Raw genomic sequence first — 18,029 nt, forward strand, 5'->3', positions numbered from 1 at the left:
ATTATAAAACTTGTATAATATTTGCATAATAAAATACAATCATGATACAAGTAGATTATAAAGTATATACGTTTATAAAATTAATTTCCATTTTATTGCTATAATTTTTTTAAATTATAATTCGCTAAAAGGTACATCGAATTTGAAATAATCCCTGGAATCAAAGTTTCTCTCGATTATCGCAAGAAATCGAGAATCTTCGGGAATTTTACCTGACGTTTGTTCAAGGACGCTTAGGAAAAGTCAGCGGGATTCCTCGGAATCTCTCGCGTTCCGCCGGGATGAGCGATGGACGTAGCAGTAGAGTTGTTCCTGAACATTTATAAGAGGCTGCCGGCAACGCCGTGATAAATCAAACCGGGGTCCGACGTAGCAGTTAGAGGCATCGAGAGGGTAGCGGTGGAGAAAGAGGAGGAAGGTAGGGTTGAACCGGACTCTCGTGGGGTCAGATCAACTTTCGTTGCCGCGCGGAGGAAAGCCAAGGCGGCAGGAGAGGTTGTCGAGATCTTGAGATGAATGTCGAGAGTAGCGCAAAAAAAACTCATCTGCATTCCTGGCTATATCAAGGATGCTGCTCGTCGCTCTCGATAATTAACGACTTTATCATCAACTGGAACCCGCGAGCTTGGCACAGCTCGATAATACGACGCTTCCTACCAGGGTTTTTCTTTTTCATTTCGATCGAAAATACTTCCACAAATTAACGAAAATATAATACCTTATAGGAAATATAATACCTTAGGAAATATAATACCTTATCACTAATTGTTTTCTCTGATAAAGATTTTTTATAACATAATAAAAATATATTTAGTTTGAAAAAAAATGGGGGGAAAAAAGAAAGCATGATATTATCTTCGATCTCATTGCAATAGCCTCGAAAAGTTATTATTTCAAAAATGTAGAAATTGGACAATTTTTCTGAATTTAATTCTCTTTCTTCTCGAATATAAACTCTACTAAAATAAAAGCAGATTAATAACGGAATCGTATTGAGTGACTTCCTTTATTTCGACTTTTAATTTTATTACTATAATAATTTTGTAATAATTATTATATAATAATTTTATTATTATTATTATATTAATTTTAATATTAATATTAATTTGTCTATCAATATACATATATTAAATTTTTTTTAATTATGCAACGTTTCGTTATATATATTTTTTTCCGTCAAACCATAATTCAAATTATGATAATAAGGAACGAAAAGCTGTTAATTACGGTTATTAATACTGTTCCATGTCAGCATAATGAGGTCACTAATACTTGATAAGACCGGGGAGAGGCAACGTGAGGCACGACTAAGCGCGATACAAGCATGAAGTATATTCAATGTACAGCTGTCGATAAAGCTCTGCTTGACCCTGACTATCCGGATACATTACTTTGAATGACTGGCGAGCTGCCAGAATGGGTCTATGTGCGCAGTAAACGTGTATAATGATGGGTTTCTCGCTCACGCGTACGAGATGTGGCACGAACCATAGCGCCCTTCGATGGAGCACTATCTTCGACGAGTCCGAGGCTCTCATGTTGCAGGCCCTAAATTGGTACCCGTCGCGAATTGGCATAATGACGGGTATCGTGCCGTACCGATAGCACGACTCGGAGGATCGGGTTCATGCATAAGTTCCGATCACTTGCTAGGATGTTGAGAAAAATCGATAATTCGCTTTAAAAAATTCTTACCTGTGCATTATGCAGAAAATCGATTTAATTTACTGTGTGATAATTATTTTGATTTCATTTTATTATATTTAATTTAGCTTTAAATCCGTGATTTTTTATGCAAATATAATTAAAAGATTAAATTATTATATAATATGTAGTATTGTTTTTTTTTCATTAATTATGATAGCTTCTGTTATTGAATATTATTAAAAAAAGCATTTATTATATATTAAATATTTAATTTTAAATTTAATTTCATTTAATTTAATTTTAAATATTTAATTAAAAAATTTAAATTTAATTAAAAAATAATATTAGATATAAATAATATTAGATATAAATAAAATATTAAGTGCTATACAGGAAGAAATTTTACGATTAATTTCAATAAATATGATGAAAAAAGTAAGAGAATAAAATCTTAATTTTCATCTTATATATATTTTAACTAAATAAATAAAGAAAAATATTTTGACGAGTTATAAATGTCAAATTTTTAATAATCGACAAGATTAGTATAAATGGCGAAGAAGACTTAAGAACATTGATATTTTCGATTATAAACGAAAATTTGACGATATTCCTCCCTTGTTCGTGGTCCATTTGTGCTTCGTCTCGTCATCTGCTCCCTCGGCGCGATCCTATTCTTGTGGCCTGAGGCCTCGTTTCGAGCCTATTGTCCACGATGCGTTTCAAGATGCCGCCAACGGCTTTAATGAGAGTTTTAATTACCCAATCCGGCGCTTTCTCGAGACCGGCCGACGAAACGCAAAGCCATCCGAGAAGTGATTAGAACCTTTGCGCAAACCACATCTAAATCTCTCGTTCCAGTCTCTGAAGCGATCAAAGAGTTCGATTACGACATATATTAAGTAATGCATGTGCGTGTCCCTTTGACAGAATTATTTATTACGTCTGGCAATTTCATATCAAAATTATTATTATTCAAAATTATTATTCATTAAAGCTTCTCCAAAGTCACCATAACATACATAACATACATTAATATCTGATGCTGTTAAAGCGTATATGAATTTAGGCTCAATTTAAATTGTACTGATTCCATTTTAATAAATCCTCTTGAAATTTCTCATTATGACATGCAATTAAAATAATTTCTCATTGTTAATATTTTCTCTTGTTAATGTCGTCTCTAGATTGCTGCAACCACGCGGAATATAGCATGCTTTTCTCCGGTCTGTCTATATTAATCCACGCACTTCCGATTACCCTTGGCGCGCGATACTCTAACATATCGTTGTGTAAATTTCGCGGACACTTAAACATGGCTGATTGCGAATTCGATATAGTATCTCTCCTATTAAAATTCGGGTACAATGGTTCCGTTTTCGTTAACATCGATTTTCTATCATACGTGCAATTATCGTTTGACGTTACTATGGATTTCGTCTTGGAATCAGCTGACTTTTTCGAAAGAGAATCAGCTGATTTCGAAGGATTTCTTTTATCCTTGCCCGACTTGGACTTATCCGGGTTTTTTTCGCATTTCTTCAATAATGAATCCTTGCTCCTGGGATTTTGTGTTACGATCCTGACTGTTGTATCTTCTGCATTATCCTTTGCATTTATCTTTTTTACAAATTTATCTGACGTTGCATTTTTATCCATCGGATTTTTACTTACTTCACGAGCCTCTATTGCAGAAGTTACTACTTTCGAATTGGATCTGGTTTGTGATTGATTATTTATATTAGTGATTTTATTTTTATTTGTGTCGTATTTTATTTGTATTTCATTTATGATTTCTGACGGTAATTTCTTTTGATTTATCAAAGATTCTTTGGACTTTGGCAGTGTCGGGCCTCTCAATGTTTCAATTTCTTGAATTGTTTCTAAAGTATTTTTTATATTTGATAAATTATTCGATCTATTTTGCTTTGATTCTTCGGATGGCATTTTTACTGACATTCCTAATTTTTCTGACTTCTTAAGCGTTCCTGAAGATATTCTTATGTTTGACGAAGAGCTGGGTTTGTTTTTATTATATTCTAATAATGAGTTTTTATTATTTTGATTAGGATTATTTGGAAAAACGATGGTATCTTCAGTTAATTTATCTTGCTTTCTTAACGTTTGCGTTGATTTCAAGAAATTTTCAAAATCCGAAGAATTTGAAGTCATAACTTCACTTTGATGAATCTGTTGTATATTTTTATTCTTCTTTTGTTGATTCACATCTGATGTCGCAACATTTTTTATTGTTAGATTTTCTTTCAGTTTCAAAATGTTCACCTTTGGTTTCGATTTCTTCGTCTTATCTAACTTTGTTTGCTTTACTGATATTGTCGCGGATGTATTCGACGTTAAGTCTTTTGTCGTTATTGTGCCCGCTAGTGGACTTTGAATTTCTCTCACTCGATTATTTAATTTCACTGTTGGTTCTCGCAATATTTTTAAATCATAATCGATCGAATTGTCCTTTCTTTTTTCCATCGGTTTTAAAGCATCCGAAATATTTTCCATTTTTGATTTTGTACTGAATACGTCATCGATCGACTTTGTTCGCTTTAAGAAATAATTATCTTTCTTCTCTCGATTTCTATTTGATGGTAAATCTTGCGCGCTGTTTAACGTCTTTTCTTGCGACATAGATGCTTTCTCTCCTTTACTTACATCATGCTCGCCTATATTCGTTGTATCAGATATAGCTAATGAAATTGGTTTTGTTTGTATAATCCCAAAAACTTTCTTATCTTCTTGTACAATTGACATTTCATTATCTTTACTTTTTAAGTTATTTCTTATAATATTAGGGATAGCATTAAGATTATTCGGGTTTAATTTAAAGGAATACGAACAGTGAACAGTTGGCTTAGATTCCACATATCGCTCTACAGAATTTGAGTACGAAGTCAAATTGCTTAAATTATTTAAAGCAGCAGTTGCGTCATTTATCGGTTGTATTTTCTTCGCTAATATCGTTGAATTTGACGTTTCCTTCCATTTAGGTGGTAAAGATTCAGTGACAAGATTGTGACTCAAATTCGAGATTGCTTTCTTTTCATTTCGATTCGATGGCGCAAGCGGTTTGGGATCTTCTTTCTTCTTTTTTATCTTGTTGAAAGAATCAGAGGAGGACCACCAAGGGATCATTTTTGAAGAAACGCGATGATCAGAAGATTCATTTTTATCATACTTGTTGATCGGCGATCTTACAGCATTCGTCGTTTTCTTGATATTCCAATTTTTAATTTCAAAATTATTTCTTCCCTCATTTAATGAAATATTCGTCATCGTTTTATCGGTTGAAAGATTTCTCGCTGTCTTGCGTTGGATATTGAACTCAATATCGTCTGAAGCTTTATGCTGGTTAATATTTTTCTCAATTATATTCTGAGAAAATCCCTGCTTATCGCTGCCAAAAGTATCCTCTATAGAATAGTAACTCTTAGAAATCGGCGACGGCGATGCCGGAGTCCTGTCGTATTGATGTCGTGTTGATTTTTCGGTGCTGCCCTTTTCATTCTGAAAATTAGCGAATATCTGCACGTTCAATATCTGACCCGTGCTCGAGTCGGCCGCCTTCGATAGGTCAGTCTCTCCGATCCTGCTCGGCGCGTTCGCGTCGTCCTTGGCAAACGGTATCCTGATCTCGATTTTGTCCATCGAGCTCACCACATCTAGCCTCTCGGTCCTCGCGGTGATACTCTTCAGCTCCGAAACCGGTTTGCCGTTGATTGAAAACTCAATCTGTTTGACCGGGGCGGAGTCCTCGCTGATCGAAATGCGCATCGGGCCGAAATTATTGCGCTGCGACGCGCTTTTCGCACCTCGATGAAGCGTCGAAACGGCCCATTGATTTTCCACCGGCTGCGGATCCTCCTTTCGATCGGATTGCACCACGACCGAGAGTTGCTCGGAGGCAGGATTTGGAGAACCCGACAGCCCAGTCGGGACCGAATCCACGTTGATGGACACAACGGATTCCTTTTCGGAAGGCACCATGCGTAATTTGACATGCGGTTGCTTTAATACACCGCTGGTCGATACGTGTGTTGAGTTCTTTCTCGCAGGGGAACTAAAATATTGCGGTAGATTTGAGGTCTTATTATTCAATTGCGAATAATTATGCTTTTGCAGCGCGAAATCCTTGTTACATTTTTCCATTTTATCAGATTGATAGTTTAATTTTTTAACTGTTGCATCTCTCTCCTTTTGTTTGTGAGCTTTGGTAAGCTTTGTGAGTCTGTGGACCTTGTGCAGCGAGTTGTCAGATGTATCCACGAATTGCGATGTGTCACTTTCTTTCAGTTTAGAAGTGTCAACAGCCCTTGTGGCTCTCTTGTCGATGATACTTTTCAAGTCGCTCGTCACGCTTTCTATTTCTTTCAACCAATTCTGTTCCTCTGGGACAATCAGCTGTTCTTTGACAGTCTTCTCGAGCGGTATCGTGGCAACACTAAGAGATGTTTTTCTCAACGTTTCTTGCGTATTCGTGCTATTGGCTTTCCTCGAAGTGACAAAGGATGGAAGAGAATTTCTTGCCAATACATTCTTGCTCGGTACTAAGCCACCGTTTGAGACATTTGCGAGCGAAATGTCATGCATAGACTTGCTGCAATTGGCACCCAATTTTGCGTAAGAGCGATCGTCGTCCTTTAAATCATTAGTAATCCTGCAATCTTGACTGTTAGCTTTATTTATCGCTCTAGCAACGCGCGTATCGTGACATTTGACAGTGTTGATCTTGCCATGCTGAATGCATCGATCAAACGGCTCAATAGTATTAGCGGGAAGAGATGAATAATTTTCTTGCCCTTCAATCGGAACCCCATTATGTACAGTTTCAACGTTCACAATTCTCTTCGCCGAAGATGGCGTCGAAAAAGTACTGAATGGACTCTTACGCATTGTATTGTCGAAATAAAGACTATCATTTCGTCCACCTACGGTGGATACTTTATGTAGGGCTTCGCTGTAATCGGCTATCATCTCCGCATACGATCGAGGGTATTTTTCAATTTTTTGTGTGACAAAACTATCGTGATGATTTACGCTCCTCGCGCCGTTCATGATCGCAACGATTTGCGCCTCGTGTCGCTTATTAAATCCGCCGCTATTAAATTTGACATTTCGGCACGTGGAATAATGACACGCCGTTCTTACTACATTTCCTAATGGCAACTTTTTATCCATCGACAATTTCTTTTTCAATGACGTCACGCTAGACTTGGTTCTACTGCGTTGCTTGCAAATCGTTTTGTTTCCTTTGGAAACGAAGCGTAGATCATCTTGAAAGTGTCTTGAATATTTGATACCAAAGTCATGGTTTTTCTTTGCTAGAGAAAATTGATCTGGTGCTTGAGATTTAAACTGCTGATTTTCAAAACAAACATCAGCGTGCTGTCCATAACGTGATGGGAGTACGGCATCTATACAATAATAATATAGAAATAATTAATTATTCAATTTTAATTAATTAAAGCAATATTAGTAAAATGTAATAAAAATTATATTTTTATATTATTTATTTTATATTATATTTTATATTATATTTTTATTTTATATTATTTTTATATTTTTATATTATTTTTGTAAATTTTATTAATTTGTTATTTTATTAATTAATTTGTTAATTTGTTATTTTATTTATTAATTTGTTATTTTATTAATTTGTTATTTTATTAATTACATATATACCATGCACTTTTGAGAAAAATCTTAAATTATTAAAATGATAGAGAAAGATTATTTTTAAAGTAATGATTATTGTTTAAAAAATGATGAATTATTTTTAAAGTATTATCATGTATATTTAAATTTATGACAACATTTTTAGAATATGGATATACATGAGAATATTTAATGAGAAATTCTAGATTTAAAAATATTTAAAAGGAAACTTACTGGATGGAATATGACGAGAGACATTTATACCGCAAATATGTTTTAGACGATTCATTTTACAATCTTAACCAAAAAGATACATCCGTACAAACATTATAGCTCGTTTGATTTTGATCTGCCGCTGAATTAACTGGACAAAATTTTGAACACGACTTTATTCCATAAATTGAAAAAAACATGAATCCTAACGATCCTGTCACAAAAATGTCACGCGAGACAAACGAATCGCATAGATCTGTTAGATTACTTCAAATTGCATTTTACAAATCGTGCTTTATCTATATATTTCACTTGTTTGCCGTTAAGATACTCTTACTGCAAATTTTTATCATGTTGCAGAATTTATGCAAAATTCTTTAAGGATGTTTTGTATGTACAATCTCAGCAAAAAGTAGCTGAAAATCAATATTGACGAATATCCACTTTTGATGTATTTTGAGTGTGAGAAATTGTGTGGAATATTACAATTTGATCTTTGCTACAATACAGAAATATATTTTTTAATTTTTATTGCGTTTTTACTGAAATATTCTTAATTTTGTTAATCGAAATGATTAACTTTTGGCAGAGAATTTCGCCTTGTGACAGATACATGAGTAACTTCATTAAATTATATTTAATATATTTTCAACCAGTTAGTACTTGTATAATATTATTTGACCAAATATTTCCTCTGTATCTAAACTTTTACAAATTTTAAACAAATTCTGAATATTATTTCCATGTGTTTTTATCATTTGAATCGATGTGGTTATACGTTTCCCATAAGAACACATGTTAATTCGGTGCAAATTAAAATCCTTATAACTTGTGAACGCTTTAGTGAATCGATTTAAAAATTCTACTGAAGATTCTAAAACATATGTAAGGACATTCTGTACAATTTTCATTAAATTCTCAATATTTTGAAAATAGGTACAAAACATCTTTAAATGTCGCAAACATAAATTCCACACTTTTGCGTTCAAGTTTTCAAACATGCCATGCGTCTTCGCAGGCCATTATCGGCGTCTTTTCGCGCAATCAAAAATTGCAGCCCGGCATCGCGAAGGTTTTCAAGGCAGCGAGGATAGATCCTGAGGATAAGAATCCGGTGCGACTTTAACACGAGGCCCTTGCAACGGCACAATGCACGGTGGACGCGTTTATCTTGGCGATCTCCGCTTCTATGCCGCTTCGACAGTTTATCCTCTTCGACTACCAGCTCGCTTTATTCATCGGATCCTCTTCGTGGCGCGATTCTCTCGACGGGCTCTTGCCTGCCGCTTTCCTCGCTCGATTCCTCGACGGAACCGTCAATTTGCGATCCGCCGAGGATCGGTCGAAGCGGAACGCACCCGGCTCGTGGAAGCATTGATTAGTCCCACAGTGTAATCTTACCTGCGGGATAAAGGCGACCGCGCGATCGATCTCCTCTCTCGATGGAACCTCACGAGAACGCTCAACCCTGGCGTCGCTGATCTTCCCACATCTCGCCACCGGCAATTTGTTCTTGGTCAGAGCGGCTCGGAAAATAATACCTACACGCGATTTGTCATGCTGATAATACGTCGAAGAAGCATACGTGGAGTATGCTGAAAAATTGTGGGAGGGATCAATTTTCGCGAGAGAAGAAATCCAAAATTACTACTCGTTGTTTGTAATTTAAATATTACAGACACAATATTGCCTCCACCATGTCATTTTGGATTAATAATTTTTCACATTCTATATTTTGATAAAATTATTCGATTAAATAAAATAAAATGAAATAATAAATTAAAATTAAAATTAAAATTAAAATATGTTAAAATTTAAATAATAAAATTAATAATATTAAAATTTAGATAATATTTAAAATATATTTAAAATACATTAAAATATAAATAAAAATAATTAAATAGTGTATTATATAATATATAAAGCAGAGAATTTTTCTTGAAATTTAGAGAGACGATTTTAATATTTTTTTTATTTATCTTTTTTATAACATTTTTTATAATTTTTTATAATCTATGTTTCGTAATAATTATTATTTCAATATTATTATTTCTAAAAATAAAAAAAGAGTAGTATCATCGTGATACAGACATATTTATTTTTATTGTACCTACTTCTCGGTTTCGTGGACTCAAGATTCTCGTTGGTAGATATACATGTCCGAAGAAGAGGCTACGGCAACTTTTCACGCAAACCTAGTCATGCCGCGAAGATGTACGAAGCGTGCAGGTCGAGCCGCCAGAAGTTATTCGTAACTCGAAATTCCGGTTGGAATCCTCGCGAGCGAGACGATCGTGAGCGGCGATCCTGGATTTCGTAGCGCGCTTTCTGACTCACGTCGTGGCCACGATATCTCTTCCTTAAATGAAAATCCAATCACGAAGTCACGAATATTATTAGCGAACCGCGAACCATGATTCGCGCGAGTCATAAGAAGCCATGAGTGTTTCATGAACCGCAATCGCTACCATTTTACTCCTTTTCTTTTCACATTTTTTCAGATTGCTTTCTTGCTTTATTATTTATTTACAAAGTATGCAAAATGTTAGTATTTTGTATAATTTTCTTTCGCAGATATCGCTGTGAGAAATGCAATCCGATGTTCATTAATATTTTTTATTTAAATCAGATACTGCCTTTCAAACAACTTACCTGAAATAATAATTTTACCTATCGTGCACGTTTGAGAAACAATCTTGACTTTATGGTGCCTGATCATGCAATCTGTTGCTGAGGATTGTACAAAATAAAATATCGAGCCATATAAGGTCTGCTGGGAAAGTAAGCTTGCACTGAAATCGGCGATTCGTTCAACAGAGTTGATTCAACAGAGGCAGTGTTTGTCAGCCAACAGAGGACGATATAGAGTCAAATTTATGTCTCCATAATAGACGTAAAAGGAAATGCAAGAGAGAATTAAAAAGAAAACTGAAAGAGAAAAGATTTCTTTTGTTTTGATCAATACTTCTCAAAGATTAGAATCCGACTAATTGATAAAGATAACAAATTCTATAAATAAAAAAAAATATTTAGAAAAGGCAAGGACAAGAGAAAATATTTTCTAAGTATTTTGTAGTAAAAATCGCGACATCTCAACTTGGTGAGCCTGAATTTCGAGCATGAGAATCGCGCTCACGTTCAACGTTACCGTTATCCGAGCTCCTTGTCATCGGTTAACTATGTGTTTCGATTTTTTCATGTTCTTCTTTCAAGAGCTTTGGTCAATTAACGTTGCGACAAGATTGATTGATGAATTATTTATCCAACTCTCTGTTTTATTCAAAGTAAATTAACAGAATATATTTTTAAGCGAATTAAATTTTGATCATATCGACAAAAATATTTAAAAGAGCGAATGTTTATTTTAATCATTCAAAATTGTAAGAAAAATTAATTAAATCTTAGTACGAGTAAAAACATGAAAATTTAAATTCCGGAAATTATTTTATATAACTTAATAATGTAATAAATAATAAATAATTATTAAAATATATAAGTGTCTAAAATTTACGATTCTTTTTATTTACAATTATTATCATCTTTTTTAATTTTCTAATTACTTATATCTTATTATTTAAAATTTTGATTTAGAAATTCTTGTTCATTTAACTCTTTTTCAAATGAAATATTTTATAATAAATGATATATCCCATTTTATATATTTTATTTTATATATATTCTTTGCAGTTCTTTATATCGCAAGTGTTGAAAAAATACAGCTCTGCTTATCATCTTTAATCAAAATTTTATATCGTCGATAAGGAGATATACATGAGCACTTGAGAAAAGTGCTAACTTTCCTTGAGAATGAGGGAAGATCAGAGCAGAAAGAGTCACGTATATATACTCATGGGATTCATATCACGAAAGATAACAAGCTTGTATTTTATTTCGATGTTGTACGCGTCTGGCCTTTCCTCGCTGCTTGAGTAAATAAGCTTTACTTTTGCTTATATTATTGACGATGATAAATTGAATATACTATGTGGCGGCAGATATCATATGCGAATAAACAGCTGTTAATCATGATCAGAAAACTGTCATTTATATATAACTGTTAATAAAAAATCTGTTAATTAAAAATATATACTCTTTTTTTCAGGAAGACTTTCTTGAAAATTATAATACCTTTATATTAACACAATTATTTCTACATCTATCAATCTGTTTATATTAAATTGTTTAATTTAATTAATTGTTTAATTTTATTAAATTGTTATATTTAATTTTTTAATTAAACTTAAATATAAACTCAAATTTAATTTTTTAATTAAATTAAAAATCTTTTAATATTCTATATTTTAAAAAAATCGAAATTCATGTAAATTAAAAAAAAAATTCATACGATTTTTTCTAATTATTAGAAGATATATCTTTATTTTTCATACTAATTTCTTAATAATGTTACTCTAGTACTTTATATCTTTTTTATACATATCGAGTGTTATTTGAAATCACCGATAGAAATGATATACACTTTAACAGACGTGTTTTTAAATATTGCATCTGTCTAATTATTTCCAAATATTATTTCAAACTAATAAATATAAGCCCGTGTGCGCCTCGAATATTTCATACTTCGTTCACAATCGTTTTACCCCTAGCTCTAAAAAACAACGTAAACGCTTTTGAATAGAAGCATCGTCGGGGTTTAAGAAACAAACGTAATCTTTCGGAACCTCACTCGGCCCTCCTTCTCTCTTTCATGCGGTTTAGAACATTGTTGCCTTAGGCACTTCAATTGCTTGCCTTCCGGTGCACAGGCGCATTTTCTCGAGCGCTCTTATATCTCGCCGTCACCATTGTCGCGCAGACGTTACATAGTCAGCGTTGTTAAGAACGGCGACAGAAAAGGGGGAGCGTTCACCCGCATACAAATTGATCCTTTTTGCGCGGCACCTACGGCCCAGGATCTCCCTCGCGACTGCCGAAAAACCGGCCCGGACGGCCTACAAGGGGGTTGTCGCGTTTTGTGGAAACAATCAGCAGGTTGTCGCGAAACAAGGATATGAATGCATAAGCAGCGCAGTTAACACGGTTGCACGCCGTGTTCGTCGGCACTCTTTTTGTTTCGGACCCTCCCTCAAAGGACGCCGCTTTTGTGCCCGGGTCCGACCATGTGCGAAGTATGGGGAGTCACGGGGGGAGAGAGAGCCGGAAAGACGAAGGACGTGGGTCCTCGCGAGACGATATATACGATCGATGTCGTCGCATGGCAAAGTCTCTTATTCTTATTGTCTCTCCGAGTCCTTGCCATTTGTTGCTCCTCGAAGGATTCTCTCTCTCTCTATCTCTCTTTCGGTCTGCGAGAAGACATTCCGGATTTCTTGTTGACCAATAGACTTCCTTCCTCCGTCGTGAATTTTCTTCAACAGTACTTCCTTGCCTTTGCCTGTTGACAGCGTCGCGTTATTGCGTTTTTTACGCGTGTTCTATAGATTTAAAATCCTAGTATAAAATTGTTACAAAATAATAAATATCGTATCGGAGCAATATTATTTATTTACGAATCGAAATTTCTTATGATTTTTAAGGATGATCAAAGTTTCCCTCGTTCATTCATATTCGCATAAATCTAAATCTTTTGACGAAAATTAAGACTAATGAAATAATATCTTCTAATTTTCTAAAAATATTTAATTAAATAAATAAACATTAAACTATTTTTGCATAATTAATAAGACGCCAAACTTTTTGAATCAATTTCGTCAATAGCAAATTAAAAATCTGTTTAAATTTTATGGATTCCCGGGAAGGACACTATACTATCTTCTGATGAAACCATAAAAAAGCGTTTTGTTTAGTGATGATTAAGAAGTAATTTTTTATTTAATTTTATTTAATTAAATAAAAGTTACTTCAAAAATATTTCTTGTATATAAAATTGTTATAATAATATTTCTTTTATCATATTTATATACAAATATAAATAATAATAATAAAAAATTAATAATTAATAATGATAATTAATAAAATAAAATAAAATAGCTATAATGCACATAAAATGCAAAATTTTGTTTTGCAATCTGTATATCTCAATCGGAAATAAAATAGTTGTCATAATTAGAAATAGAACAGGACTTTGACCGGAGTCTGACAGAGATAATGCGTAGAATTGCGCGATGAGAATCGCATGGAAATATTATTTATAACGTTATAACGTTACAACTGCGAATGGTCGCCTGTAACTGGAGCTGATGCCGCTTTGTTCCTTATCGCGAATGTAAATTATTAGATTTCGCGACTTCCTTAATCACGGTGAAATTTCAGTACCTAAGCGTCGCGAGTCAAGATGTGTGTCGCGAGTTAAGCAAGAAATATTTCTTTTTCCCTGCAATCAGAAAATATTAGTCGATTTTATTACGCAATCTATATGGAGTTTATTAACATTTTTTGTGAGATTTTATCCGGAAAATATCCGCGTTTATCGTTATTATTCTCCTTCTCGCCAATTCTCTGAAACTCTCTTTCTGTTATATAATAAGTAGGTAAATAATTTATCGCCTTTGCGATGCCATATATTGAGCAATCTCTCGTTATTTCGATAGCAGACACTAGAATGCACCTTCCGATAGACTTATCGCGCTAAATTTTGATTTTAAGGATGTCAAGTGCGCGTATTAAATTGACGCTTACATGCTTTTTCGCACTTTGTACAGACTCTATAAAAGCGCGGGACGAACAACGAGATAATTTAAGACGTATTTCATGCCACGACGTTTTTTTACATGACAACGATTAGAGACAGCTATAAAGAGAGGATTAAAGCCCCGTGGACGAACGATAAAAATTTGCACAAGTCCCGTCCGTGCAATTAAGCGAAGTGTCGACGGCGCCCCAGTCTTTTGAGAGTTCGGGTTAATTCCGCCATTCGAACGGTATGCCTGGAACCGGTTCGCAGGCTCGTAATTCGTGTCGTGTCTTCGCGTTTCTGACCAAGTCGCCAGCGCTATGCAAACACTTCTCGTTGATTTGCACAGATGTAATATGCCAGAAATATGTTCATCATTCTGCGTAAAGTGAGGAAATATTTCGAGGCTGTTGGATCCATTAACTGTACAAGTTAACTGGATATCAAACTTGTGTGTTACTGGACAATTTGCAAAAGTATCATGGAATTTTTAACACGTTGATTTTCCATTATAATGCAAATTAAATTCGATCTCCGCCACTTTCCTGCCATTGATTTGCGGAAATGTGCGAGCTTGCGCGCGCAACGCGTTATGCGATCGCTGTTACTCGAGCTGCACCCCGAGGTCTCCCCCTCGGAACGTCTCCCACGTCTTTCTTGTCGGCAGACAGCGTGGTACCGCGACGACCGAGGAGAATCGCGCCGGGAAGGGCGAGGTGAGGCAAGTGAACGTAGGACAATCACGATCGGGTGCCTCGTCGTCAATGGCTCGTTGTTGAGTATCGATCGTAATTAATAGGGGCGATCTGAAAAAAGCGACCTTAACGAGACAGCCGTAATTAGAATGCCGCCGATTCGGCCGACGTCATTTGCTTAAGTTGATCCTCGCATGTCGCGTCCGAATAAGGCAACTCGCGTTCGCCACTTCGCAGGGAGTGCGAAAGAACAAAGAGGAAACCGAGAGAGAGTGCTGGGATGGTTCCCGCCCTGGATGAGATCGCGACTTGGGAGAATGGAAGAGAAGGAGTGAACGAGACACCTGCTTTTTAGCTGTATTGTCTTCCTCTCTTTTTCGATTTTCGTCCTTTCCTCCATCCTCTCGTTTTTTCTTATTCCTCCTTAATATTTTTTTAGCAATCCACGGAGGCTCGTTGAAAGGAGTCCTTAAACGAGGCGATGACACAACTGCCTGTCAAAAAACACACAAGTGAAGTTTTTTAATTATACGCTTTTTTGGGCAGAAATCAATATAAAATCCTTTTGTCGATTTATATTGATTTTATTCGGTGTGAATAATAGATTGAATAGATGAGAATTGAATCAGGTGATAGAAACATGAAATTAAATGCTTAATTATTAAAATGTATTGTGTTTCAATTCTTTACTTGTTTTTTTAAGAAAATTATTATATATATAAATTTAATGTTCTTTTATAGAAGAAAATAATTTTATCGAAAATAATATTTAAATCTTTATAAACATTAATAGATTTATTTTCTCAAAATAAGTTTAAATAGTTTAATATATTAATTTAATTATTAAATTAATTATTTAATTATTAAATAATTAAATATATTAAATATATTAGTTAAATATTAATTAAATATATTAATTATAATTATTAAAGTTTAATATATGAATTAAAAATTATTCGAATCATATTTAAAGCAAAAACACACTTAAATTTAGTTTGTTTTAAGATGCGAAAATTCATTGCAGCATAACGCATAATGCCATATGATACAATCGAGGATGCATGCATAGTATAATTCAGGCACGCATAATGAATATCGTTGTCGTGATAATTTAGAAACACGTGTTGGAAACAAGCCAATCGGCGTAATTCATCCTAGTGGCTGATGGTTATTGATTTACACACGTAACTCTTTCGTGAAACACAATTCCTAAGAGTTCTAATGAAAATAACAGGGATTTCAACGCAAGATGATTTATGCTGATTGTCTTCCGCATCTCTCATCTCTCGTCGTTTAAAGTTCGCATACGAAAACATAATCGTATTTTCATCGCGAGGATTTCATTCCAAATGCGACTATCCAAATCTTTGTTATTCCAGACTCTCTAAGCTGTGTTCCTTCAGTCTAAAATATACAATTTATATCTTATCTCTACAAAACTCAAGGACGCAACCAAGATATAGAGAAAAATAAACAAAGCGCACAGATTATGTAATTTTCCGTCCTCGTATGTATAAAGAGAAACTAAAAGCGAAAGATATGATATAGAAGATTAATAGACGGTCGCTTTTATCACTAAATGCACTAAATCATTGCGATGCTTTTTTAACTAGGATTGCGCAAAATTCAAGACAATAAATTTATTTTTATTTAAATAAATTTATTTTTATTTAAATAAATTTATTTTTATTTAAATAAATTTATTTTTATTAAATTAAATAAAATTATTTTAATATAATGTGATTTTTCTCACTTAATTTACAATATTTAGCTTTCTTTAAAAACCAATATAATTTTGACAATTTTAATCTTGATATTGTCTTGATAATTAATTAAAAATTATGTCTTAAAATTCAAAACAAAACAAGACAATATCAAGAGTAATCTTGGTATGTCGTGTCTATTTTTTTACTGATTGCCACTTTTTTCGTTTCAGACAATCATGACGACTTTAATGCCGGACATGTGACATGTACGGTAAAGAAGGGAGAGCGATGGCGGAAACATTTCCTCGAAATTCCTCCGGTCTTCTTCTCGTTCGTGATAATCGACGGGCCTGCGAAGCAAAAGAGAAAATCCTCATTCAGATTACCTTGGCAAGACCTACGGGTTCGTAAAGGGCATGAAAGCTCATCATGTTCAACCACCGACACGGGCCACGAGCGCTGTCGACCTGCTGCAACCTTCTCGGCGTAACATTCCTCTTATTGATCGCCGGTAGCTACGTGTCATCGGATCTCAATTCCGAGTTCGTCAAAGGGAAAAGTGAGTTTTACTGCGAAAATTTGGAATTTAGATACTTCTAATATTCAATAAAGACATTTTTATTTTCGTTGTTTTTCGTTTTCACGCAAAATTATTTGTCATATATATAATATATAATATATAGCGTATGAATATTATGTTATTAATAAGGTAAAAATATAATTTAAAAAAATAACATATATATTATTACACATGTTTACTAAAATTATATTTTACTTTATTAATAACGCAAATGTTCGGAGACGAAGTTTCGTCGAAATGTGAAGATGTCAACAATCAAAAAGTAGAAAAAGACCTTGCGAATATCGGTGAATATAGATTGTTGGAGGAATAACGCAATTTATCGGCGCATGTGAGCACATATCGCGTTGCTACGAGTTGGCTTTTCAACTGTCGTGAGCGTAAAGTTCTTCTCTTGGCAGAGAACTCTCGATCGTAGATCATCGAGATCGTCTGAAAAAGTAGAAAGCGAAGCGGTGCGCTGGCACAGCGTGGGCGTCGCTTAGTCGAAGAGTCCCTTTTACTCGAAGTACCTTTGGAAAGTACCGTTCATCTCCTATCTAGAAGAGAAGATAGAGAGGGGAGAAAGAGCGCACGCCGTTTAAAATCTCAACTCTTACCTTTCGTCTCTGGTCGAGATGCGATCTAGCATCGCATCTTGTAAGTGCACTTTATCCTGTGGGCACTTCTATAATTGAAAATGTGGCTAAGAGTACGCTGTGGCACGTGGTCCACAAGAGCTTGACTCATATATAAAATGTTTATATCGGTCTTGATGATGGGAGACAATTGTTGTGACTATTATCGCGCTCAACCGCCGTGACATTGCGGTTCGAATAAACCACACGCTTTTGCAGAAGCTACAAATTCCGTCAATAATCTTCTCGATAAGCTTACAGATCAAAAAGATAATT

At 34.5% G+C, this 18,029-nt stretch overlaps 1 protein-coding gene across 3 annotated transcripts in view; it reads left to right on the forward strand.

The window, feature by feature from the left end:
* Window positions 1–18,029, forward strand: part of LOC105257833 (epidermal growth factor receptor) — a 157,584-nt gene that overhangs the window by 115,050 nt on the left and 24,505 nt on the right. For 2 of the 3 annotated variants that reach the window (XM_025407248.1, XM_011268715.3), the window contains exon 2: window positions 16,787–17,115. The exons of the other annotated variant lie outside the window; for it this stretch is intronic. In XM_025407248.1, coding sequence (XP_025263033.1) covers window positions 16,986–17,115 — 130 coding nt within the window. In that variant the 5' untranslated portion in view covers window positions 16,787–16,985. The remainder of the gene's footprint in view (window positions 1–16,786; window positions 17,116–18,029) is intronic. 3 annotated transcript variants of the gene reach the window in all.

Source organism: Camponotus floridanus, unplaced genomic scaffold (genome assembly GCF_003227725.1).
Source record: "Camponotus floridanus strain SB8 unplaced genomic scaffold, Cflo_v7.5 scaffold17, whole genome shotgun sequence".
Classification (NCBI taxonomy): Eukaryota; Metazoa; Arthropoda; class Insecta; order Hymenoptera; family Formicidae; genus Camponotus; species Camponotus floridanus.